Consider the following 25,219-nt stretch of genomic DNA (forward strand, 5'->3'; position numbering starts at 1 on the left):
TTTTGCCATTGGTTTCAGGTTCCCTAAAACTGGAGTTATAGACAGGTGTGAGCTGCCATGTGGGTGCTGAGAATTGAACCTAGGTTCTTTGGAAGAGTAACCAATGCTCCTAACCGCTGAGCCGTTTCTCCAGCCCCTGTTCTTTTAGCTGATCATTTCTTTCTTTTTTAACCATTGCTACAGTTGTGTGTGTGTGTGTGTGTGTGTGTGTGTGTGTGTGTGTGTGTGTGTGTGTGTGTGTTTGAGTTGTCCCTGTGGTCTACTAATTCATTTTCCCTGATTTAATTTGCCACCGAGTTCAGTGGTAAATATACCCTTTGAGAGTATACTTCTGGTTTCACTATGACTACAAGCTGTGTTCAGCATTATTTTTGAGTCTATGCAATTTTTTTCTATCTATCTACATGATGAAGTTGTATGAGTAAACTCTCATTGGATGTTTTAGTTTGTTTTTCTTTTGAGTACTATCATGTGTAAGTTCTTATGATCCATTATGAACATAATTATAGTAGCTTGTAATAGTACAAAGAGGCATTCAGGTGGAATTGCTGCAGTACTGATTAATGTGCTAACTTAGCTATCCCTGCTTCATTTATCATTCTTATTTTGCTTTTATTTTGTTGGTGTTTTGCCTGTATGTATGTGTGAGGGTGTTGGATCCTGGAGTTACAGACAGTGGTGAGCTGCCATGCGGTGCTGGGAAATGAACTCAGGTTCTCTGGAAGAGCAGCCAGTGCTCTTAACTGCTGAGCTATCTCTCCAGTTTCTAAAAATAACTTTTTGAGATATAATTTACATATGATAAATAAATAAGACATGTAATATTATTTTAAAGCTATGGTTCATTGAATTTTGGCATTTTGTCTACTTACATAATCACAAGCATGATAAGCACCCCGATGCACTCTTTGTCTTCAGATTCAGTGCTTCATTTCAAGGAAATTCTCTTGAATCCTGTCTTTGAATGCAGTTTCTGCCCCTTTTGTTGGCATCTCTGTTTCTTTAGCACAAGTCGTCCTCCTGTTGCATAGTCTCTGTCTTTCAAATGTTTGTAGTTTCTTTCTAGTCTGATATGTTTTTAGATGTATTTTTGTAATTATTTAAGATTTCTTCATGTCAGGAGGTTGATTTTCATGTGTTGTTTATAATGCTCAAGGCAGGGTAGGGAGTGAAAATTTGGATTGATTATTTTAAAAAAAAACTAGTTAAAAAAAAAAGAGAAAGGAATGCTCAAGGGGGCTGGAGAGATGGCTCAGAGGTTAAGAGCGCCGACTTTCCTTCCAGAGGTCCTGAGTTCAATTCCCAGCAACCACATGGTGACTCACAACCATCTGTAGTGAGATCTGGCGCCCTCTTCTGGCATGTAGGCACACATGCAGACAGAACATTGTATACATAATAAATAAATAAATCTTTAAAAAAAAAAGAATGCTCAAGGCATTTCTTTGATGCATCAGATGACTTCTCAGGGTGGGCAGTTTGAACTTGGAAATACTGCATTCCACAGCCGTCCTACTCTTTCCTTCTTGATTGGCAGTTGAGGTTTCACTACATTGAATTGTATTCCTTTTATCCACATAGACTCTATGCCTACACAAGTATATTTCTGCTTTGGGCTCTTTTGGTAAGAGCATTTAGACAGGGAATTCCATGATGAGAATTCTGTTTTCATTAGTTTTTATCACATCTGTCACAGAAGCTTTATATCAGTAAGAGTGTTAAATGGTCCTTAAAAACATATCTTAATTCTGGGCTCTGTGGTTAAGAGCGCTGACTGCTCTTCCAGAAGACCTGGGTTCAATTCCCAGCAACCACATGGAAGCTTACAACTGTCTGTAACTCCAGTTGCAGAGGATCTGACACCTTCACACAGACACATGCAAGCAAAACACCAGTGCACATAAAACAAATAAATATTTAAAAATACATCTTTATTTCTTGGTAGGATTTGGAATGTTTCTTTCTCCGCCAGTTTTTCTCCCTGATTATTATAGTCCCTTATCAGGTGCTGGGTTACTAAGGACTAAGGTGTGTCTGACTAGTCCATGATTAGGAAAGTTGGGGATTAAAGGCAATCATAATTGCTGTGTCTTAATGAAACTGTTACACAACCTATTTATAATAATAAACAAAAAGTTGAAAGGAATATGAAAAACAAATGCAAATTAAGAATTTTTCTTCTTGGCATGTGGTCCTGGTGTACAACTTTAATCTCAGCACTCATCGGTGAAGTGACAGGCAGACCTCCGAGTCCAAGGCCAGCCTGGTCTTCAGAGCAAGTTCAAGGACAACCAGGGCTACACACACACACACACACAAAAAAAAAACAACCCTATCTCAAAAAACAAACAAACAAAATTTTCTTCTTGTCCCAATAGTTGTGCTCCTGTTCTTGATTTTGGATCTCATTGACATAGATGATCCATCCATGCAGCTCTTTTAGGGGAAAATATTTATTACTGGTGTTATACTCTAAGACCAGAGACACAAACACGGAGGTACAGTATGCATTGCTGCCCCACCCCTACTAGTAATTAGTGTGGCCTTACTTCTTTGGAGAGGTAGACATTAGGTAGGCAGACATATCCCAAAAGTAAAAACTATTTAACTGATCAATATTTTCTCTTTTTCTGAGACAGGGTTTCTCTGTGTAGCCTTGACTGTCCTGGAACTTGCCCTGTAGACAAGGCTGATCTCAGACTCAGAGATCTGCCTGACTCTGCCTTCCGAGTGCTGGGATTAAAGTTACTCATTGCCCTACTAGATGATCAATCTTTAAGGATGACACAGATCCTTAGTTTGGAATCTGTGATTGGCTTCAGGAAGTTTGAATATGTATGTATGTATGTCCTTGGTTTTTAATAGGTAAATTCATACTTTTATACATGTCTTTACATGGAGCTATAACCTAGATAAAGGACATAGCTTTAAGTGATCTTTTTGTAATAGTAGCAGTATATAATTCCATATTTTAAGAAAATCTGTTTGTAGCCGGGCGGTGGTGGCGCCACGCCTTTAATCCCAGCACTCGGGAGGCAGAGGCAGGCGGATCTCTGTGAGTTCGAGACCAGCCTGGTCTACAAGAGCTAGTTCTAGGACAGGCTCCAAAACCACAGAGAAACCCTGTCTCGAAAAACCAAAAAAAAAAGAAAAGAAAAGAAAATCTGTTTGTAAAGATTTATATTTAATTGTATGTAGGTAGGTGGGTCTGTGCATGTAATCAGGTACCTTTGGAGGCAGGAGGGCTTCAGATCCTCTGGAACTGCAGTTAAAGGTTGTTGTGAGCCAACAGATGTGGTGCTGGGATTCAAACTTGGGTCCATAGGACGAGCAGTAAGTTCCTTTAAGCTCTGAGACATCTTTCCAGTCTGGATTTAAAAATCTTAAAAGTGAAACATTAAGAAATAGTTTTTGTTATTTTAGTTTATATTCTAGTTTATTTAAGAGGTGGTAAGTTAGATGTAGTGGAACACACCTTTAATTCCAGCACTCGGGGCAGAGGCAAGCAAATCTCTAAATTGGAGGTGAGCCTGGTTTATGAAGAGGGTGCCAGGATAGCAGGATAGCCAGGACTACATAGTAAAGAAAAAGAAAGAAGAGGTGATAAAAATACAACTTCTAATGAAAAGAAATGATTTCTTTTAAAGATTGGTGTTGACAAGAGCATGTCTTAAACTAGTATTTTTTTTCTCTGTGTATATTTTAGATCAACAGAGGAGAATATTTTTGCCACCTCCACCTGGAATTAGAAAGTGTGTCATATCCACCAATATTTCTGCAACATCTTTGACAATAGATGGGATCAGGTACAACTTTTTAAAAAAAAATTATTTGTGTATATGTATGCTTGTGGAGGTCAGGACAATTTGAGGGAATTGGTTTTTGCCTTCTACCATTTAGTTATTGGAGATTGCATTCAGGTGGCCAGACTTACATACAAGTGCCTTTTTCCACTGAGCTGTCTTGCTGGCCCAGGTTTAAAACTTTAGAAAATTCTCTAAAAGTGAAGGAAACCATTTAGTTAACATAAATCATTACAGAGTTTGCAAACCTGTGTTTTTTACTAATTCCTTTCTCACCTATTTCTTAGTGTTTTATTTCCTTTTTTCTTTTATTTTGTCTTTGTTTGTTTGTTTTCTCTGTAGCTTTGGAGCCTGCCCTGGAACTAGCTCTGTAGAATAGGCTGGCCATGAACTCACAGAGATTCGCCCACCTCTGCCTCCTGAGTGCTAGAATTAAAGGTTACCACCACTCGACTTTTTCTTTCTTTAAATTTTATTTGTATGTACATATACACAGAGGTCTGAAGGCATTGGGTGTCCTCCTCTCTCATTCTCCACTGTATTCCTTTTGAGGCAGGGTTTTTCACTGAACCTAGAGGTCCTGTTTTTCATCTAGGCTGGCAGGTAGCAAGCCCCATCAACTCTGTCTTTCCCTGCTCTGTTAGGGAAAGTGCCTGGACCATGCCTGGCTTGCTACATGGGTGCTAGGATTAGAATGCCCATGATTGTATAGCCACTGCTCTTAACTGCTGCTAAGCCATCTCTTCAACCTCTTTTTAATGTTCTTAACTTATTCTCACCTTTCTTGTTTTTGTTTTTCTTTAAAGAATATCACTGTGTAAACCTGGCTGCCCTGGAACTCACTATGTAGATCAGGCTGATTTCAAACTCCAGAGATCTTCCTGCCTTTGCCTCCCAGGTGCTGTGACTAAAGGTATGTGCCACCACACCTAGCTCACCTTCCATATTTTATAATTACTGATTGCTTTGAGTGAGAAGTGGAGTAGGAAATACACTCTGAATTGTGTAATCTTTTTAATTAATTACTTGTTAAATTGAAGCCTTTTCTTCCTAAATACAAGATTATTTATAGTGCTTCATAGGTTTTAGCCAGCTGCTTTTCTAGCTGCCATTATCAAACCTTACATGGTTTGATACACCTTTTTGTCCCCAGCCCAATTTGGTAGTTTTATCTGGAGGGAGTGTTTCTTTCACTTCCTTGTGGAGTTGAATTATGGTGCAAGTTCCTATTGCTTTTGGATGTACTCAATAATGCGGTCAGATTTTGAGTAAAATTAGTAGAGAATCACCTGGAAAGTTCAATTCCATAGTCATAGCTAATGTGAAATTCTTCAGGCTTCTAAGCTATATCCCTTTCTGATACTTTATTTTATATCTTTTTTTTTTTTTTTTTTTTTGATTTTCGAGACAGGATTTCTCTGTGGCTTTGGAGCCTGTCCTGGAACTAGCTCTGTAGACCAGGCTGGTCTCGAACTCACAGAGATCCACCTGCCTCTGCCTCCCAAGTGCTGGGATTAAAGGCGTGCTCCACCACCACCCGGCTTCTATTTTATATCTTTCACTAAGTCATACTGCCTGCCACACAACGGCTAGGTCACAGTCTCTAAGACTCAAATTATATTTCTTCTGGGTGAATGAGTAAAGAGAAATTACATTTTTTCTACTTAAAAAAACAAATAATGATTATGGGCTGGATAGTTAGCTCGGCAATTAAGCATGCTGTTCTTCCAGAGCACACAGGCTCAGTTCCTAACTCCCACATGGCAACTCACAACCGTCTGTGACTCCAGTTCCATGGGATACAGTGCCCCTTTCTGGCCTCTGCAGGCCTCAGCACATATGTGGTATACAGACATGCCTGCAGGTAAAACATGTACGTACACACACACACACACACACACAGAGGCATGAACACACGTGTACATGCAGAAAGAGACAGAGATTTAAAAGAGCACTTGTTGTACTCGCAGGGGACCTGGTTTTGGTTCCCAGCATCCATGGCTACTCAAAACTGTATGGACCTCCAGTTCCAGAGGTTCTGATGCCATCTTCTGTCTTCTGTGGACAGTGCCTTCATATGGTGTACATATATACAAAGAGGCAAAACAAATAACACTCAGGAGGCAGAGACAGACAGATCTCTGTGAGTTCGAGGCCAGCCTAGTCTACAGATTGAGTTCTGGGACAGCCAAGGCTACATAGAGAAACCCTGTCTCGAAAAACAAATTTTAAAAAAGTAAATAAAAATAAAAATAATGATTTCTTATCCAGGTATGTTGGATTGTAGTGTATCTGTAATTCCAGCACTCAGGAAACAGAGGCCGGGAGATCTTGAGTTTGAGGCCATCTTAAGGTACACGTAGTGACTACAGAGTCAGCTTTGGCCATACAGTAAAACCTTGTATCAAAAATAAAATACAAATAGATACTTAAAATTTTAAATAAAAAATAGCGATTTCTCTAAAGGGTTAGAGCAGTAGAGTACATTGACTTCTATAATTGTATATTTCCCATTGTTTAGTAAAATGATAGACTTGGTGCTGTTCCTAACTTTTTACCCAACTTGTTATACAATGGCTTAAAACGGGATGCTAAAGAATTAGATTTTGAATTGTTCCAACAGTTCAGAGCTCAGTGTGAACCCTGTTTTAATAAATTTAAAAATGGAAAAAAAAATTAAATTTCATACATTTACAGTTTTGTTTAAGTACTACCTCTATCTAGTTGCCAAATATTGTTCACTCAAAATAAAACCCCATGTCTATTAAGCAGGTACTTTACCACTGAGCCATCTTGCTGGCTCTGAATCTGTTAGGGTTTTTTTTTTAAATGATTTTTTTTATGTGTATGGGTTTTTTGCCTGTATTTAAGTCTGTACATCAGATGCATGCCGTGTGTGTCTGTGGAGGCCAGAAGGCTGTAGGATCCTCTTGGACTAGAGTTACAGGTGGTTATGAGCCACCGTGTGAGTTTGTCTATAAGAGAAACTACTGAGCTATCTCTCTAGTCTCCATTCTGTAAGGTTTTAATGAAGAATTTGGTGAATTTTTACTTTCTTGGTTTTTGTTATTAGTTCTGGTATGAATAGTGATCTACAAATGTTTGTGTATTTTTTTTGATGCCTTTGTATCTGTACTTAGGAATGGAATTGCTAGATCACATGGTAATTCTATTTTAGCTTTCTGAAGAATTGCCAAAATGTTTCCCTCACTGGCTTTACCACCATTAGTTTGCGAAGACTTTACTTTGTCATCAACTATGTATGATGATGGTTCCATTTCTTGACTTTCAAATTTTTTGTTTTCTTTCTTTTTTTAACATTCATTTATATTATTTAACACACTCTATGTGTGTTTGTGTGTGTGTGTGTGTGTGTGTGTGTGTGTGTGTACGCTTGTGTGTGTTGGTTTTTGCCTTGTACCATCCTGGTTCCAAAGATTGAACTCAGGTCATCAGGATTGTTGGCATGTGCCTTTACTATCTCCAAATCATCTCACCAAGTTGAATCCCAATTTTTATATTTAACATAAATCGTGCAGTAACTGCGGTAGAAAAGGAGACCCTTAAGTGGTTAAAATGGACAAGTTTTGGGGCTGGAGAGATAGCCTAGTGGTGAAGAGCCCTGGCTACATTTCCAGAGGGCTTAGGTGTGATTCCCAGCACCTATTTGGTGGCTCTCAACTGTCTGTAACTCCATTTCTAGGAGATCTACTGGTAGCCCTCTTCTTGCCTTTGTGGGCAACAGACATGCATGTGGTGCACAGTAATTCACATGGGAAAACACCTATACACATAAATTAAAGTAAAAATTAATGCATCTCCCCTTATTTCTAGATATTTAACTTGCTTTTATTCTCTTAGATATGTAGTGGATGGAGGCTTTGTGAAGCAGTTGAATCACAACCCCAGATTAGGGTTGGACATCCTGGAGGTGGTTCCTATTTCAAAGTAAGTCTCTTCATCAAGCTTTTAAATTCAAAGAACAACTAGCTGATTAAAGTATTTCTACTTGTTTGAATATTGGAAGTAAATTACTTGGCAAACCCACAAAACATTTGGGGACTATTTTTGTTTTCTTTTGTAGAAGTGAAGCATTACAGCGAAGTGGCCGAGCTGGCAGGACTGCCTCAGGAAAATGCTTTCGGATTTATAGTAAAGATTTTTGGAACCAGTGTATGCCTGATCATGTGATCCCAGAGATTAAGAGAACTAGTTTGACATCTGTAGTTCTGACATTAAAGTGCCTTGCCATCCATGATGTCATAAGGTATGTGGGCAACCTCGAAAGCCATGTGGCTAGAGTGGAAGAAGCCTGGTTATGTCTCAGAAATCAGTTTTACTTTTTGACTAATGTGTTCCTGGGAATTGAGACTAATCTATTTCCAGGGTTTGTTCTCTTGTTGGTTGCTATTAAACTAAACCAAAGATATTAATTTACCTAAAACAGAACTCCGTATTTTAGCCATTTTAAAGTGCGTAGTTCAAATTGTTGTTAGTAGATTCACATGTTACATGATCATTACCACTGTCAGATATCGGAACATTTTCATCAGCCTCAAATTGTTGTAATTTAAGATTGAGGAATCTAGAAGTAAACAGTGTTAAACTAATACTTGCTTTCAAGTTTTTTGATTTTTTTTTTTGTTGTTGTTTTTCGAGACAGGGTTTCTCTGTAGCTTTGGAGCCTGTCCTGGAACTAGCTCTGTGGACCGGGCTGGCCTCAAACTCACAGGGATTCACCTGCCTCTGCCTTCCGAGTGCTGGGATTAAAAGCGTGTGCCACCACCACCCGGCCTAATTTAGTTGTTTTCAAATAAGACTATAGTTGTTTTGTTTTTTTTTCTCCTTGAGACAGGGTCTCATTATGCATCCCTGTCTGGGCTGGAACATACTATATAGATCAGGCTGGCCTTGAACTCAGTGATCTACCTGATTGTGACTTCTAACTATTGATATTATAGGTGTGCACTGCCATATCTGGCTTAAAACAAGAGATTTTCTAATTAAGAAAGTAGAGGAGAACATGTAAATTTTAACTTTATTAATAAATTTTGCCAATGAGAAATAAATAACAAGCCATTGAAAGAATAAACGACCAAACAGGAAACTTTCATGTAAATCTAGATTTAAAAACAGTGTCTTGAAATATTCTCATTTAGGAAGAGAAGACTCTGAAAGCAACTGCCCAGTAAGCTTGGTGTTAATTCCTAGCATACTCTCAAAGAACTACAGAGTACCACATTAGAAAAATAGGAATGACTAGGCATTGGTCCATTTTAAATGACTTAATACTGTCTACATTGCTACTACTCTTTTGCTTTTTTTCTTTAGATTTTTATTTTATGTATATGGATGTTTTGCTTGCATACAAATCTGTGCACCACTTGCATGCTTTGTGTCCACAGATGTCAGGAAATGTTAGAGCCTGTGTGTAGTAAGGAGGCTGCTTGTTTGTCCTGGCCACTTAGCCCTGACATAATCACACAGAAACTATGTTAATTAAAGCACTGCTTGGCCCATTAGCTCTAGCTTCTTATTGGCTAACTCTGATATCTTAATTTGACCCATTTCTATTAATCTGTGTATTGCCATGTGACTGTGGCTTAGCTAAAGTTTCATCTGGCTCTGGCAGGGCTACATGGCGTCTCTCTCACTCCTCCTCCTTTGTCCCAGTATTCCAGTTAGTTTTTCCTGCCTAGCTCTGCTCCCCTATAGCTCTGCTATAGGACCAAAGCAGTTCCTTTATTAATTAACCAATCATATTCACAGCATACAGAAGAGAATCCCACATCCACCTCCCCTTTTCTGTAAATAAAAAGGAAGGTTTTAAGTTTAACATAGTAAAATTACATATAACAAAATAGGAATCAAGTAAGAATTATAGTTATAATATTTATATCTACTTTATCTTGTATCATAACTAAGGAAAACTTTATTATTACTAGCTACTCTTCAACTCCATCGAAGACTCCAGAAGGATATAATATTACCTAAGTAAACAGGAAGTGCATTGTAAGCAACTTCCAAAACTCTAGAATTGACAGAGACATCTTGCTGCCCAGACAGTCACCCAAAGTTCTTCTGTACCATTGGGGCATCCATCTTCCCCCTACAGGCCCATAGCAGCTGGCAGACTTTTTCATGAAGCAGGATATTTATGGAACTGGAGTTACAGGTGATTGTGAGCCACCATGTTGGTTCTGGGAACCAAACATGGGCCTCAACAAGAGCAACTCATGCTCTTAATGTCTGAGCCATCTTTCCAGATCCCATTGATGTTTTTTGAGACAGGATCTCATGTCTTTCAGGCTGGCTTTAAACTTGCTATATAATGTGGTAGGATTATAGGCATGTACTATCAGAGCACATACTGTAATCCTAGTACTAGGAGAGCTAAGGTAGAAAGACTGCTGGGAGGCCATAGCCAGTGTGGAATACACAGCAGAACTCTATCTTGAGTAAGACCAAAAAGGAAAGAAAAAGAAGAAAGAAACCAGGTGTAAGCCTGGTGTGGTAGCACTTTATCGCCAGAGCCATTTTCTTGTAATTAAAATAAGAGGGTTGGGAGACCAGACATGGTGGTGCACACCTTTAATTTTACCTCTTTGAAGGCAGAAGCAGGTAGGTCTCTTTAGAATCAAAGCTAGCACTGAGTTACTATTAGATAACTTGAAATTTTCAGCCACTTTCAGTTATTTTTTCCTCTTTATTTAGATTGTGTGTGTGCACACGCACATATGTGTGCATGGGGAGTTCAGAAGACAGCTTGGAGGAGTCAGTTCTCTTCCATCATGGAATCTTGGAGATAGAGCTCATATTGTCAGGCTTGATGAAAAGCTCCAACTCAACTGATCCATCTTGTTGACACTGTTCTCTATTTTGTAACCATTTTGTAAACTGTCATGACCTGTAGAAGAGAAAGTGATTGGCTACAAAGTACAAGTCCAGAATCATGATTAAGTAGTGGCACACCCTTTACTCCCAACACTCAGGAGGCAGAGGCAGGCAGATCTCTTTGAGTTCTACAAGAGCTAGTTCCAGGACAGGCTCCAAAGCAACAGAGAAACCCTGTCTCAAAAAAAGATAAAGAGAAAAGATGGGAGTATTCCAGCCAAGGAGAATGAGGTATGTTTTGAATGAGAGGAATGTGATTCCAGAAAAGCAAAATTTTCCTCTTTTTGAATGCTGACCATGGTGCTAGAATGTTTTCAGGGAGAGGAGGACTTGAAAAACAGAGGCAGGGCATGGTAAAGCACACCTCTAACCTCAGCACTTGGGAGGCAGAGACAGTGCTATGTTTGTGAGTTTGAGACCAGCTTGGTTGAGTTCAGGACAACTAGGGCTATGTAAAAAGATACCTTGTCCACAAAACAAAATGAAAGAAAATGAAGTGGATAAGTAAGACCTTTTAAGGAAAATTCTATCAAGTGTGTATTAAATCCTGCTGTGAATAATCTTGACTTTTTCCTATCTCATTTAAACACACAGGTTTCCATATTTGGACCCGCCTAATGAGAGACTTATTTTGGAAGCACTTAAACAGCTTTATCAGTGTGATGCTATCGACAGGTATATAATATAATATAAACATATTGTTAGTCTTATTTTGTTTGTAGCTATGTAGTAGTTCATGCTGACCTTGAATATAATCCTCATGCCTCAACTTCTCAGGTACTAGAATTATAGGCGTGAGTTTTTGTGCCTGGCTTTTGATTTGTTATTTTAAAAAAGGTTCTAAGTCTTTCTTCAGAAATAGAAAGGAATTGTATTCAATGTGAATGAATTGTTTTACATGATATTAAAATCTGTCCTTAGTCTTTATCACAGTTCTCAAACACTGAACTGTAAAGACATTTTCCTATAGCTAGAAATGGAAGTGTGTGCCTGTATCTGGGAGCCTGAGGCTGTAGTATGGCATTTGAAACCAGCCTTGAGAGGCTCTGCCTAAAAAAACCAAAACCAAAAAAACCAAACAAATAAAACCTCCAAAACTCTGTAAACAAGGAGAAGAAATGAAAGTTTATTTTAAAAAGCCAAACTAAGCCGGGCAGTGGTGGCGCACGTCTTTAATGCCAGCACTCAGGAGGCAGAGGCAGGTGGATTTCTGTGAGTTCGAGACCAGCCTGGTCTACAAGAGCTAGTACTAGGACAGGCTCCAAAGCTACAGAGAAACCCAGTCTCGAAAAACCAATAAATAAATAAATAGCCAAACTAAATCACTTTTTAAATGTGATTTTAGTTAACAAGTAATTTTGAATACCATCCCAATGCCGAGCATTGTTCTAGCTACATAAGAATGCTAAGACTTCATTGTCATGGTTGTATGTTGAGGTAAGGTTTGATAATTGGTTTCCCTTTATTTCTTCAAGAATATCTCTGCTCTGTTGAATGTTTATAGCTTTTATATTACAGTTTTCTATCTCATTGAGTAGTTTTTTTGAGGGGGATGTATTAAAATTTCTGGGCCATGTGGTGGTGGTGCATGCCTTGAATCCCAGGACCCAGGAGACCGAGGCAGGCAGATCTTTGAGTTCAAGGCCAATGTGGTTTACAGAGTGAGCTCCAGGACAGCCAGAGCTGTTACATAGAGAAACCCTGTCTTGAAAAATTAAAATAAGTAAATAAACAAATAAACAAATAATCTGGGCTGGCCTGAGTCTGATCACTGGGACCACAGGTGGAAGAGGAAAACCATCCCCACAGGTTATCTGCTGACCCCTACATATGTGCTGCTTCATGTGCACACACATTCATTATTTAATAAATAAGAATGCAACAAGAAAAGGGAAAGAAAAGTAAGACTTGTAATAATGGAGGATTTATTTATTTTTAGCTGTTTTTCAAGACAGGGTTTCTTTGTGTAGCTCTGATGTTCTGGAACTCAGAGATCTGCCTACTACTGCCTCCTAAGTGCTAGAATCAAAGGTGTGGCCCAACCACTTTTCATTGTTCTTACCAGTGACCATGGTGTTTTATTCTTTGAATTGGTTTTCTAGAGATGAGTTTAAGTAATTAAATTATATCTTACTTATTCTGAATAATGAACGTTGTATTTGTTTTTTTTTAAAAAGGTTTTAATTCTTTTTTTATTTATTATGTGTACAATATTCTTAGTATTCTGACTGCATGTATGCCTGCAGGCCAGAAGAGGGCACCAGCTCTCACTACAAATGGTTGTGAGCCACCATGTGGTTGCTGGAAATTGAACTCAGGACCTTTGGAACAGCAGGCAGTGCTCTTAACCACTGAGCCATCTCTCCAGCCCCTGAACGTTGTATTTGTATTGTCCCAAAGTCCTAAGAACTTTTTCTTTCTCTTAAGGAATGGTCATGTGACGAGATTGGGTTTATCTATGGTGGAGTTTCCTCTGCCCCCACATCTGACATGTGCAGTGATCAAGGCTGCTTCTCTTGATTGTGAAGATTTACTGCTTCCAATAGCAGCAATGCTGTCTGTGGAAAATGTCTTCATCAGACCTGGTAAACACTTTATTTATTTTTAAAGATTCTCTTTGTATTACATTATTTTATCTATTATTTATCTTTTATTTATTTATTTATTTAGTGTGTGTGTGTGTGTAAATCCTCCCCCTTTTTTGTGGCATGATAGCTCATTTCTTTTTATCAGTAAATTGTATTCCATTCTACTATATGGAATTTGTTTATCCGCTTATTAAAGGGAATGGTTTATTGTAGACTAGGCTTGACTTGAATTCACAGAGATCCACCTGCTTCTGCCTCTTGAGTGCTGGGATTAAAGGTGTGCGCCACCTCATCTACCCCAGTATATATTTTGTTAAGTCTTTTTTTTTTTTCTGAGACAGGGTTTCTCTGTATAGCCCTGAATGTCCAGGAACTCACCCTGTAGACTAGGCTGACCTTAAATTCACAGAGATCCTGACGCTTCTGCCTCCCAAGTCTTTGATTTATCCTTTCATTATTTTGGAATTGCTTTTGGCAGACAGACGATTTTGACTTTAATGAAGTCTAATATAACTGTTTTCTTTTGTGGATCTTGCTCTTGGTAGTATATCAATGAGGTCATTCCATACTATGGCCATTTAGATTTTCTCATAATGTTGTCATGTAATGGTTGGGTATACATTTGTTTCAAGATCATTTGTCAAAACACTATCGTTTCTCTGTTGAAATGTCTTTGTTTCTCTGTTATAGAGCAGTTGACTGAACTTGTTGAGCACTCTTACGTAGTTAGATAAGGGAGTTCCTGACTTTGTTCCTCCCCTTCAGCACTGCCCTGGCTGCTCTCTTTCCCTCTCCATGTTAACTGTAAAGTCAGTTGAAATCCATAAAAGGATTGCAGTGTGACCTGGTAAAGTTAGGAAGAACCGCCATCTTACTCTGTGGAGCTTCTAACCATGTCCATGATGTCTGGCTGTTTACTTTGGTCTCCAGTAATTCACAGAGTCTTTTAGGGGGTTACCATATAGTTGTGGAGCGGGAAACTGGGTAAATGTTTTTATATTTTGTTATCCTTTAACTTAGTTGTTTGGCATAGGGAGTATATAACATTCTTAGCTAAAAGTTAATTTCCCTTCACGGATAAAGCTAGATAATAAGGTGAACCTTTGTTCTTTTGTGGTAAATTAGTAATATGTTAACTTGTTTTCTTAGAATGAAAAGAACAGGTAGTTTAGCCCTTTATCCTTAGAGTATTGGTTTTTTCTTTCTTTTTTTTTTTTTTAGGTTTCCATGTTCTTATTTATTTTCCTTTTTTTTCTTTGTTTCTTGGTGTGTCAGTATGAGACAGTTTAACATGTGTTGGCTTTGTTTTTTATCTAGAGACATAACTTTTTACCTTCAGCTAATGCTGTAACAATAGATTGTGTACTCCACTGGCCTTTCCTTTTGTAGGTTATGATTATTGGGTCCAGACGGATTTGTCATTGCTATGATTATAATGGTGAATACATTTTTCTGTAAAAGTACTGTTATTGATTCAGTTTTCTGCCTACCCCAAATAGACCTCATTTTTAACTGTCAAAATTTTGATTCTTAGGCCCGCACAATGGCTCATTGAGTTATGGCACTTGCTGCCAAGTGTGATGTCCTGAGGTTTTTGTTTTTTGTTTTTAATTCATTTTTATGTGTATGGGTGTTTTGTCTGCATGTTTATCTGTGCAGTATGTGCTTTCTTGGAGCCTATTGAGGTCAGAAGTGGGGGTTGGATCCTCTGGTACTGGAGTTACAGACAATTGTGAGCTGTCATGTAGCTTCTGAAAAGAACCAGGTAATTCTCTTAGCTGCTGAGCCATCACTCCTGTCCTGACATCCTGAGTTCCTCAGAATTCAGAACATGATGAAAGGAGAGAATTAATTCCCATAAGTTATCCTCTGACTACCACATACGTGTCTTGGCAAATGAACATGCACAAACACAAAATAAATTTTAAAATTACTCAAATTTTATTCCCAAAATTTTAATTCTCATAATATACCCAATTGCAACCCTTTTTTCAGTTAAATAGTATGTGCAATAAAGAATGTTGATTGGCTTTCATTAGGGAGTATCAAGCCTAAAGATACTCAGGAATTGAGTGTTCTCACTGTTCTGTTACCTGACTATGAGCCTAGCTTTCTCAGACTCCCATGTTTTTCATTTATAAAACCAAAGAGCCAGTTATAGTGGTGCATGCCTGTAATCCCAACATTTTATAAGGCAACATTGGAGGACCTCTGGGCATTTGAGGCCACCCTGGGTTATGTAGTGAATTTATGAACATCTCTCTCTTTCTCTGTGTGTTTTTGGGTTGAAACTCTCTTAGCTTCTTCCAGAAAACAAAACAAAAACAACACTAGCAAACCAGGAAATTGGGTTCAACACTAATTGAACCCAACACTAATTGGGCTCAATAGTTAAGGCTAGAAAAAGAATCTGGTTGGGTGACAAGATCAAGTGATCTTGAAGGTCTTCATTGACATTTTAAAGGCAAAATTTAAATATAGTGAAATGCATGCACATTAGCATAATTCAGTGAATTTTGTGAAATGAATATAGCCATATAACATGCACCCCTATCAAGATAGAGAATGTTTTAGACTGGTGACATGACTGAGTTATGTTGTGAGCACTTGCCACCAAGACTAACAGCCTGAGTTCATTTCTGGGATCCACAGGGTAGAAGGGGGAAACTCCTACACATTGTCCTATGAACTCCTTTTGCAGAGTGACATGTAGTGTGTGTGTGTGTGTGTGTGTGTGTGTGTGTGTGTGTGTGTGTGTGTGTACGCGCATGCGCGTACCTTACACCCCAACATAAAAGAAGACAGGGTTTCTCTTTGTAGCCTTGGCTGTCCTAGAACTTGATCTGTAGACCAGGCTGGCCTTAAACTCATAGAGATCAGCCTGCCCCTGCCTCCCAAGTGCTGGGATTAAAGGCTTGCACCACCACTGCCTGGCTCCAAGTTGGTTTCTTTTCTGGAATTTAAATTTTTTTATTATTCATTCATTCATTCTTTTCTTTTTCTTTTTTTTGAGATAGGGTTTCTCTGTGTAAATCCAACTGACCTGGAACTCTTTAGACCAGGCTGGCCTCGAACTCACAGAGATCTGCTTACCTCTGCCTTTTGAGTGCTGGGAATAAAAATGCATACCACCACCACTCAGCTGGAATATTCTTTAAATGTTAGTTTTTTTGAAATTACAAGTAGAAATATACAATATGCAGTTTTGGGTGTGTATTTGACTTTTGGTGAACTTACTCCATGTGAAGTTCATCTGTATTGTTTTATTTATGTGTCTGTATTTTGGTCTTTTGTTGAGTAGTTTCTACTGTATGAACATATAATAAATTGATTATGTATTATTCTGTCTATGAACATGTGTATTTTTGTTCAGTGCTGTTTATGAGTAAAATATTGCAAATACTCCTGAGTAAATTCTTGTGTGAGCCTTTTGTATATTTTTATTTAGCTTAGCTTTAAAAAATGCTTGGGAAAAAATTGTTGTGCTATTGAACAAGTTTATGATTAAGAAACAAGCTGGATTTAGTACCTTTAATCCCAGCACTAGGGATGCAGAGGCAGGAGGATCTCTTTGAGTTTGAAACTAGCCCGCTCCACATAGTGATCTCAAAAACAAACAAAACAGCCAAATCTTACTCTTAAAATAGTTGTACTTAAAATAAATATTCCATAAATACTGTATTTATTGTTTATTATTTATTGTTGTAAGTAGCTTGAACATATCCTCCTCCACAGTTGGTATTGCAGAACCATTTGCACCATATATGCTGTATTATGTATTTCTTTGTTTTCATTTTCCAGTTTTGTGATGGCTAATAATGAGGTTTTTGTTTTTGAAACATAGTCTCGCTGAGTAGCCCCCACTGGCCTGGAATTCTCTAACGCACAGAGATTTCTGTCTGCCTCTCAAGTACTGGGATTAAAGGCGTGAACTATTATGCCTGAAAAATAATGATTGTTTCTAATGTATTTATTTAGTAGATTAACCAAGAGATTTGACAGGGTCTCACTGTGTAGCCATAGCTGGCCTGAACCTTGTAGACCAGGCTGTCCTTGCTCTCACAGAGATTCACCTGCCTTTTCCTCCCAAGTGCTGGAATTATAGGTATGTGCCACCTATGGACTTTGTTTTGGCTTTTCCTTTGACTCTGTGTCTATATGCTTGTATATGTGTAGGTGTGTTTGGGTGTGGAGGCCAGAGGACAATTTCATGTGCCATTCTTCAAGCATTATCCTTTTTTTTCCCCTTCTTTTCTTTCTTTCTTTTTTTTTTTTTGAGATAAGAATTCTCCCTGGGTGGGGTATGGTGGTACATACCTTTAATCCCAGCATTGGGTGGGTCAGAGACAGGCGCGCCTTTGCGAGTTCCAGGACAGCCTGATCTACTTAGTGAGTTCTATAGCCAGGGCTTTGTAGAGAAACCTTGTCTAAAAAAAAAAACAAAAAAAAACCTCACAGCCTCCAACTTGGATTGACTGGCCAGTTAATCTCAAAGTTCCACCTCTTTCTGCCTCCTGCTCCGGTACTGTCATTACAAATAGAGACTACCACATTTGAATTTTTAAATTTTAATTAAATTATTTAAAATTGTAATTTAATTTAAATCTTTAGATTTTGTCTATTTTCATTATATGGATCCTGGGGATCAAACTTAGGTCCCCGTGCTTGGCAAACACTATACCACTGATCTCCCTAGCATTTTTTATTTGTTAGTTTTTTTGAGACAGGGTCTGTGTAGCCTTAGTTGGTTTAAAACTTCCCATATAGACAAGACCAACTTTGAACTTGCAGAATGAAGCTGCTGTCTCCATAAGAGGCTGAGACAGTGTGTAAATGACTATAGTAGGCCAATTGAAGGTTTGTAGCATTGCCTACAATGAACAGAAAAATTAGGCCATATATGTTAGCTTCTCTATGGCTTTATAACCAAGAGGATCCAGGCAGAATGAAGATTAATCTGATAAAGTCCTGGGTGGGTAATTTGACCAGAGAGCATGTCAGTCTTGAAGTGGATTTAGAAAAAAATAGGATCAAAGTAAGGAAACAATTAAATCTCAGAAACATAATGTTGAGCAAAAGCAACTAAATGCATCAAATACATACTGTGTGATTCCATTTATATAAAGGTTAGAAGCAAGGCTGGAAGATGGGCCAGTGGGCAGTGGTGCCTACTACTAAGATGAACGACTTGAGCTTCATTAGTGGGACCCATATGATGGAAGAAGAAAACTGGTTTCTGATCCCTGCAAGTTGTCTTCTAACCTCCAAATTGGATGCAGTGGCATGATCACACACACAAAATAAATGTAAAAACATGTTTTTAAAGGTCAGAAACAGGCAAGACCCATCTGTGGAGTTATAAGTCAGGCTATGGTTACCCATCCGAGGAAAGTAGATAGTATTATGTGATTAGGCTTCTCTGATGCTCATGGTTGTTGATTTGTTTGAGTACACTGCTACACTATGTTTATAATTACCTCATGGGGTATACATTCACAACTTACGTACTTTTCTGTATATTTGTTATACATTATTATAAAATTAGGGAATACTTGTAATAGGGATGCTTAATGTATATGGAGGTCCAGTTTAATTACCTATTATTTTGAATCCGTTATATAATATCTAGTTAAATTGTGTATGTTCTTTATACATTTAGGCAATCAATGCTTGATCACTTCTTTGTATGTGTATAATATACATGTTTGTCATGGCATTGTATGTGGAGGTCTAAAGACAAAACTGTATAGTCAGTTCTCTCTTACCTTTACATAGATTCTGGGGATTGAACTCAAGTCATCAGGCTTTTGAGGCCAGCAATTTTACCTGCTGAGCAATCCTGCTGACTCTTGACCACTTTTTTGATCCCTGGAATCCACATGGTAGAAGGAGAAAAGTGGAAAATACTTGGCAGAGCACAAACTTACTACAGATTTTCATTGATTTATGATGGGGCACATCCTGATTAAATTCTTGTGATACTGAAAACTTCCTAAGTCAAACATGCATTAAAAACATTGACCTAGCTGGGCGGTGGTGGCTCACGCCTTTAATCCCAGCACTTGGAGGCAGAGGCAGGCGGATCTCTGTGAGTTCGAGGCCAGCCTGGTCTGCAGGAGCTAGTTCCAGGACTGGAACCAAAAAAGCTACGGAGAAACCCTGTCTCGAAAATTAAAAAAAAAATGCTCTTGGAGAGATTAGGGATACAAGGGTCATACCTAAATATAATAAAAGCTATTTACAGCAAGCCGACAGCTAACATAAAATTAAACGGAGAAAAACTCAAAGCCATCCCACTAAAATCAGGAACAAGACAAGGATGTCCACTCTCTCCATAACTCTTCAACATAGTGCTTGAAGTTATAGCAATAGCAATAAGACAACATAAGGGGATCAAGGGGATTCGTATTGGAAAGGAAGAAGTTAAGCTATCGTTATTTGCAGATGATATGATAGTATACATAAGCGACCCCAAAAACTCTACCAAAGAACTCCTACAGCTGATAAACACCTTTAGTAATGTGGCAGGATACAAGATCAACTCCAAAAAAATCAGTGGCCTTCCTATACACTAAGGATAAGGAAGCAGAGAGGGAAATCAGAGAAGCATCACCTTTCACGATAGCCACAAATAGCATAAAATATCTTGGGGTAACTCTGACCAAGGAAGTGAAAGATCTATTTGACAAGAACTTTAAGTCTTTGAAGAAAGAAATTGAAGAGGACACCAGAAAATGGAAGGATCTCCCTTGCTCTTGGATTGGGAGGATCAACATAGTAAAAATGGGAATTCTACCAAAAGCAATCTATAGATTCAATGCAATCCCCATCAAAATCCCATCAAAATTCTTCACAGATCTGGAGAAGACAATAATCAACTTTATATGGAAAAACAAAAAACCCAGGATAGCCAAAACAATCTTATACAATAAAGGATCGTCTGGAGGCATTACCATCCCTGACTTCAAACTCTATTACAGAGCTACAGTATTGAAAACAGCTTGGTATTGGCATAAAAACAGAGAAGTCGACCAATGGAATCGAATAGAAGACCCTGACTTTAATCCACAAACCTATGAACACCTGATTTTCGATAAAGGAGCTAAAAGTATACAATGGAAAAAAGAGAGCATCTTCAACAAATTGTGCTGGCAAAACTGGATGTCAGTCTGTAGAAGAATGAAAATAGATCCATATCTTTCACCATGCACAAAAGTCAAGTCCAAATGGATTAAAGACCTCAATATCAGTCCGAACACACTGAACCTGATAGAAGAGAAAGTGGGAAGTACTCTACAATACATGGGCACAGGAGACCACTTCCTACATATAACCCCAGCAGCACAGACATTAAGGGCCTCATTGAATAAATGGGACCTCCTGAGACTGAGAAGCTTCTGTAAAGCAAAGGACACTGTCACTAAGACAAAAAGGCAACCCACTGACTGGGAAAAGATCTTCTTCAATCCCACAACTGACAAAGATCTGATCTCCAAAATATATAAAGAACTCAAGAGGACTGGAGAGATGGCTCAGTAGTTAAGAGCATTGCCTGTTCTTCCAAAGGTCCTGAGTTCAATTCCCAGCAACCACATGGTGGCTCACAACCATCTGTAATAAGGTCTGGTGCCCTCTTCTGGACTATTGTATACATAATAAATAATAAATAAATATTTAAAAAAAAACTCAAGAAACTAGACCATAAAAGACTAATCAACCCAATTATAAAATGGGGCACTGAGCTGAACAGAGAACTCTCAACAGAAGAAATTCAAATGGCCAAAAGACACTTAAGGTCATGCTCAACTTCCTTAGCGATCAGGGAAATGCAAATCAAGACAACTTTAAGATACCATCTTACACCTGTCAGAATGGCCAAAATAAAAAACACCAATGATAGCCTTTGCTGGAGAGGTTGTGGAGAAAGTGGTACACTCATCCATTGCTGGTGGGAATGCAAACTTGTGCAACCACTTTGGAAAGCAGTGTGACGGTTTCTAAGGAAATTCGGGATCAACCTACCCCAGGACCCAGCAATACCACTCTTGGGAATATACCCAGGAGAGGCCTTATCATACAACAAAAGTATATGTTCTACTATGTTCATAGCAGCATTGTTTGTAATAGCCAGAACCTGGAAACAACCTAGATGCCCCTCAATGGAAGAATGGATGAAGAAAGTATGGAATATATACATATTAGAGTACTGCTCAGCAGTAAAAAAACAAGGACTTCTTGAATTTTGCATGCAAATGGATGGAAATAGAAAACACTATCCTGAGTGAGGTAAGCCAGACCCAAAAAGAGGAACATGGGATGTACTCACTCATATTTGGTTAAAGGACATTGAGCCTATAATTAGTGATCCTAGAGAAGCTAAATAAGAAGGAGAACCCAAAGAAAAACATATAGGCATCCTCCTGAATATTAACCTTCACCAGGCGATGAAAGGAGACAGAGACCCACATTGGAGCACTGGACAGAAATCTCAAGGTCCAAATAAGGAGCAGAAGGAGAGAGAGCACGAGCAAGGAATTCAGGACCGCGAGGGGTGCACCCATACACTGAGACAATGGGGATGTTCTATCGGGAACTCACCAAGGCCAGCTGGCCTGGGTCTGAAAAAGCATGGGATAAAACCGGACTCACTGAACATAGCGGACAATGAGGACTACTGAGAACTCAAGAACAATGGCAATGGGTTTTTGATCCTACTGCACGTACTGGCTTTGTGGGAGCCTAGGCAGTTTAGATGCTCACCTTACTAGACCTGGATGGAGGTGGGTGGTCCTTGGACTTCCCACAGGGCAGGGAACCCTGATTGCTGTTTGGACTGACAAGGGAGGGGGACTTGATTGGGGGAGGGGGAGAAATGGGAGGCGGTGGCGGGGAAGAGACAGAAATCTTTAATAAATAAATAAAAACCCATTGACCTAGGGTTGGAGAGATGGCTCATTGGTTAAAAGGACTGGCCATTCTTCCAGAGGACCTGGGTTCAATTTCCAGCACTCACATGGCCGCTCACAACTGTTTGTAACTCCAGTTCCAGGGGATCTTACATGATATCTTCACACCAATGCACATAAAATAAAGTTAAATAAATTATTTTAAAAAAAAATTGACCTACTGTACAAAGGTGCATGGTGTAATGAAGTATTTTTGTTTTTTATCTTACTTATCCTTATAATTGCATGGCTGACTAGGAGCAGAGGCTCAATATGGTACTAACGTTGGGAGAGATTGTTGTGTTGATATTTGGGAAAAGATTAAAGTAGAAAATTGGAGGTACAGTTTCTACTGAATGTAAATTATATTGCTTTTACACCATTATAAAGTTTGATTATTCTAAGTTGGGGACCATCTCTAATAGTGGTCAGCCCTGAAGACTGCTTATGTGACAGACTTTGGACATGGAACTTTTACCTTATACCCCTTTTAACTATGTTTATAATATACCATGAATTTATTTATTTATTTTTATTTATTCATTTATTTATTTTTGGTTTTTCGAGACAGGGTTTCTCTGTGGCTTTGGAGCCTGTCCTGGAACTAGCTCTGTAGACCAGGCTGGTCTTGAACTCACAGAGATCCGCCTGCCTCTGCCTCCCGAGTGCTGGGATTAAAGGCGTGTGCCACAATCGCCCGGCCCATGAATTTTTTTAGATAGTAAATTCCAGATACTATTTTAAAAACTGAATTGAGAGAAGTAATGTTGACTATTGTAAATCTCTAGCATGCGTTTAAAAGAAGAAAAATAGCTATGTGTGTGGTACAATTCTGTACCACCCAGTGCTTGGAAGGCAGGGACGGGACAAGAGAATTTCAAGGCCATGGTGGGCTACATTTCAAATCCCAGGTCATCCTGAGCTATTTAGGGATATAATCTGTCTTGCAAACAATGTGGAGAGAGTGGGGAACAACAGGTCAGGACATGGGATGATTATAATACTCATGGAAGAAACTGGACTCTCTAAGAAGAGCTAATTTCATTCTACCTCAAGAGTGAGGCAGATTTTGTTGAACATGGTGAAAAGGAAAGCAAAGTGAATGTAGGCACTTGACTTAAAACTAAACTGTCTCTTGATTTGTCTTTTAGTTGATCCAGAGTACCAGAAGGAAGCAGAACAGAGACATCGAGAATTGGCAGCAAAAGCTGGAGGATTTAATGACTTTGCAACTTTAGCTGTCATTTTTGAACAGTGCAAATCAAGGTATGTGAGCTGGTCCTTGGTTCTGAAAAACATCAGTCTGCTCTGCAGCTCCATTACATACTTACTGTTTATGACCTTAGACAGTAAAGATCAATGGGATGAAACTGACTTCAAGGTATTTTTAGCATCAGTGAGATTGCCAGGAGGCTGTCATGTCATTTAGTAGCCGTTTATTGAAAATAGTAGTTCTCCTCTTTCATCAAATCCTTCCTGAAAATGATTTTTACAGAATTTTTTATGGAGATACTTAGATTAAATAATTATATATTTGTTAATTCATATATGTAAAAAGAAACCCATTTACAAATTATTTTTTAAAATTTAGTCAGAGGGCCTGACATTTTTTATCAATTTTTCCCCCTTCTTTGAGAAGATTTAAGTATATGAGTGCTTTGCCTGCTTGTATGTATGTGTACTACAGCCTTGCATGGTGCCCATAGAAACTAAAGAAGGTGTAGGATCCCTTGGAACTGGAGTTACTGATGGTTGTGAGCTGCTATGTTGGTGCTGGGTACCAAATCCAGACTGAGGAACAAGTGTTCTTAACTGATCTCTCCAGCCCCTGATAATTTTTTTTTGTCATATTTTCTAAAACACTTTTTTTAGTGTTTGTCCTTATCTCTTCATTCGCTTATGGGTTTCCTTTTGGGGTTTGTTGTTGTTTGGTTGGTTGGTTGCTTTTTTTGAGATGGTCTTCTGTAGCCTAAGCTGGCAGATAGATGACCTTGAACTCTTGAACCTTCTGCCTTTACCTCAAGTGCTGAGGTTGCAACAACCCTAACCCTGATACCTCACATGACTGCTGTCCATTTTTAGTAAAGGAAATGAGGACCGTTTTTGTCTTCTGTTTATAGAAGGCATTTTCAAGACGAGTGTTTTTGTGTTGTAGTGGAGCTCCAGCTTCGTGGTGCCAAAAGCACTGGATCCACTGGCGGTGCTTATTTTCTGCATTCCGTGTGGAAGCTCAGCTTCGGGAACTGATCAGGAAACTTAAACAGGTGATGGCTGTAGTTTGTATGTTTTGTTTCCTTGACTAGCATTTTAACCCTGTCGATGGCATACTGAACTTTCCGTGACGTACATTTCTAGTCGGCCACCTTCCGTCTGCATGCTGCTTTGTACAGCCATCTTTCTGACCCAGTGAATCCTAGTAGCAGTAAAGAAATACATCTGAAGAAATGAAAATATTTTTGAATAGTTGTACTGAAGAATAGTTGACGCGTAGTAAGCTTTACGTGTGAGGCTGGTGAGGTGACTCAGCAGGTAGGGGTGCAAGCCACCAAATCTAACGACCCAAGTCTGATCTCAGGAACTCCCAAAAGTTGTTCTCTGACCTCCACACATAATTATGCTTCAGCATGAGCATGTCCACCTGTCCACTCACCAAGCAAATGTAAATACATTTAAAACACTTAACAAAAATGCCCAGTTTGCGAAGTTTTGACGTCTGCACATACCTGTTAAGGCATTACTAAAATCAGGATAACAGGTCTGGGCTGGGCTTGGTGGTGCATACCTTTAATTCCAGCACCTTCCAGGCAGAAGCAGGTGGATGAATCTCTGTTGAGGACAGTCTAGTTTATGTTTTCCGGTTAGCCAAGGCTTAATAGAATATGTCTAAAAAGAAAAGAAAGAAGAAAGAATAATCGTGCAGGACAGACTGTACACATACTGCAAGAATAATCGTGCAGGACAGACTGTACACATACTGCAAGAATAATCG

At 38.8% G+C, this 25,219-nt stretch overlaps 1 protein-coding gene across 1 annotated transcript in view; it reads left to right on the top strand.

Annotated features, from left to right (window-relative positions):
• Dhx40 (DEAH-box helicase 40) overlaps window positions 1–25,219 on the top strand; it is a 43,721-nt gene that overhangs the window by 11,664 nt on the left and 6,838 nt on the right. The window contains exons 8-14 of the mRNA XM_075991212.1: window positions 3,707–3,806; window positions 7,665–7,751; window positions 7,888–8,070; window positions 11,292–11,372; window positions 13,125–13,282; window positions 23,382–23,496; window positions 24,386–24,494. Coding sequence (XP_075847327.1) covers window positions 3,707–3,806; window positions 7,665–7,751; window positions 7,888–8,070; window positions 11,292–11,372; window positions 13,125–13,282; window positions 23,382–23,496; window positions 24,386–24,494 — 833 coding nt within the window. The remainder of the gene's footprint in view (window positions 1–3,706; window positions 3,807–7,664; window positions 7,752–7,887; window positions 8,071–11,291; window positions 11,373–13,124; window positions 13,283–23,381; window positions 23,497–24,385; window positions 24,495–25,219) is intronic.

This window comes from Microtus pennsylvanicus, chromosome 11, assembly GCF_037038515.1.
Source record: "Microtus pennsylvanicus isolate mMicPen1 chromosome 11, mMicPen1.hap1, whole genome shotgun sequence".
Lineage (NCBI taxonomy): Eukaryota > Metazoa > Chordata > Mammalia > Rodentia > Cricetidae > Microtus > Microtus pennsylvanicus.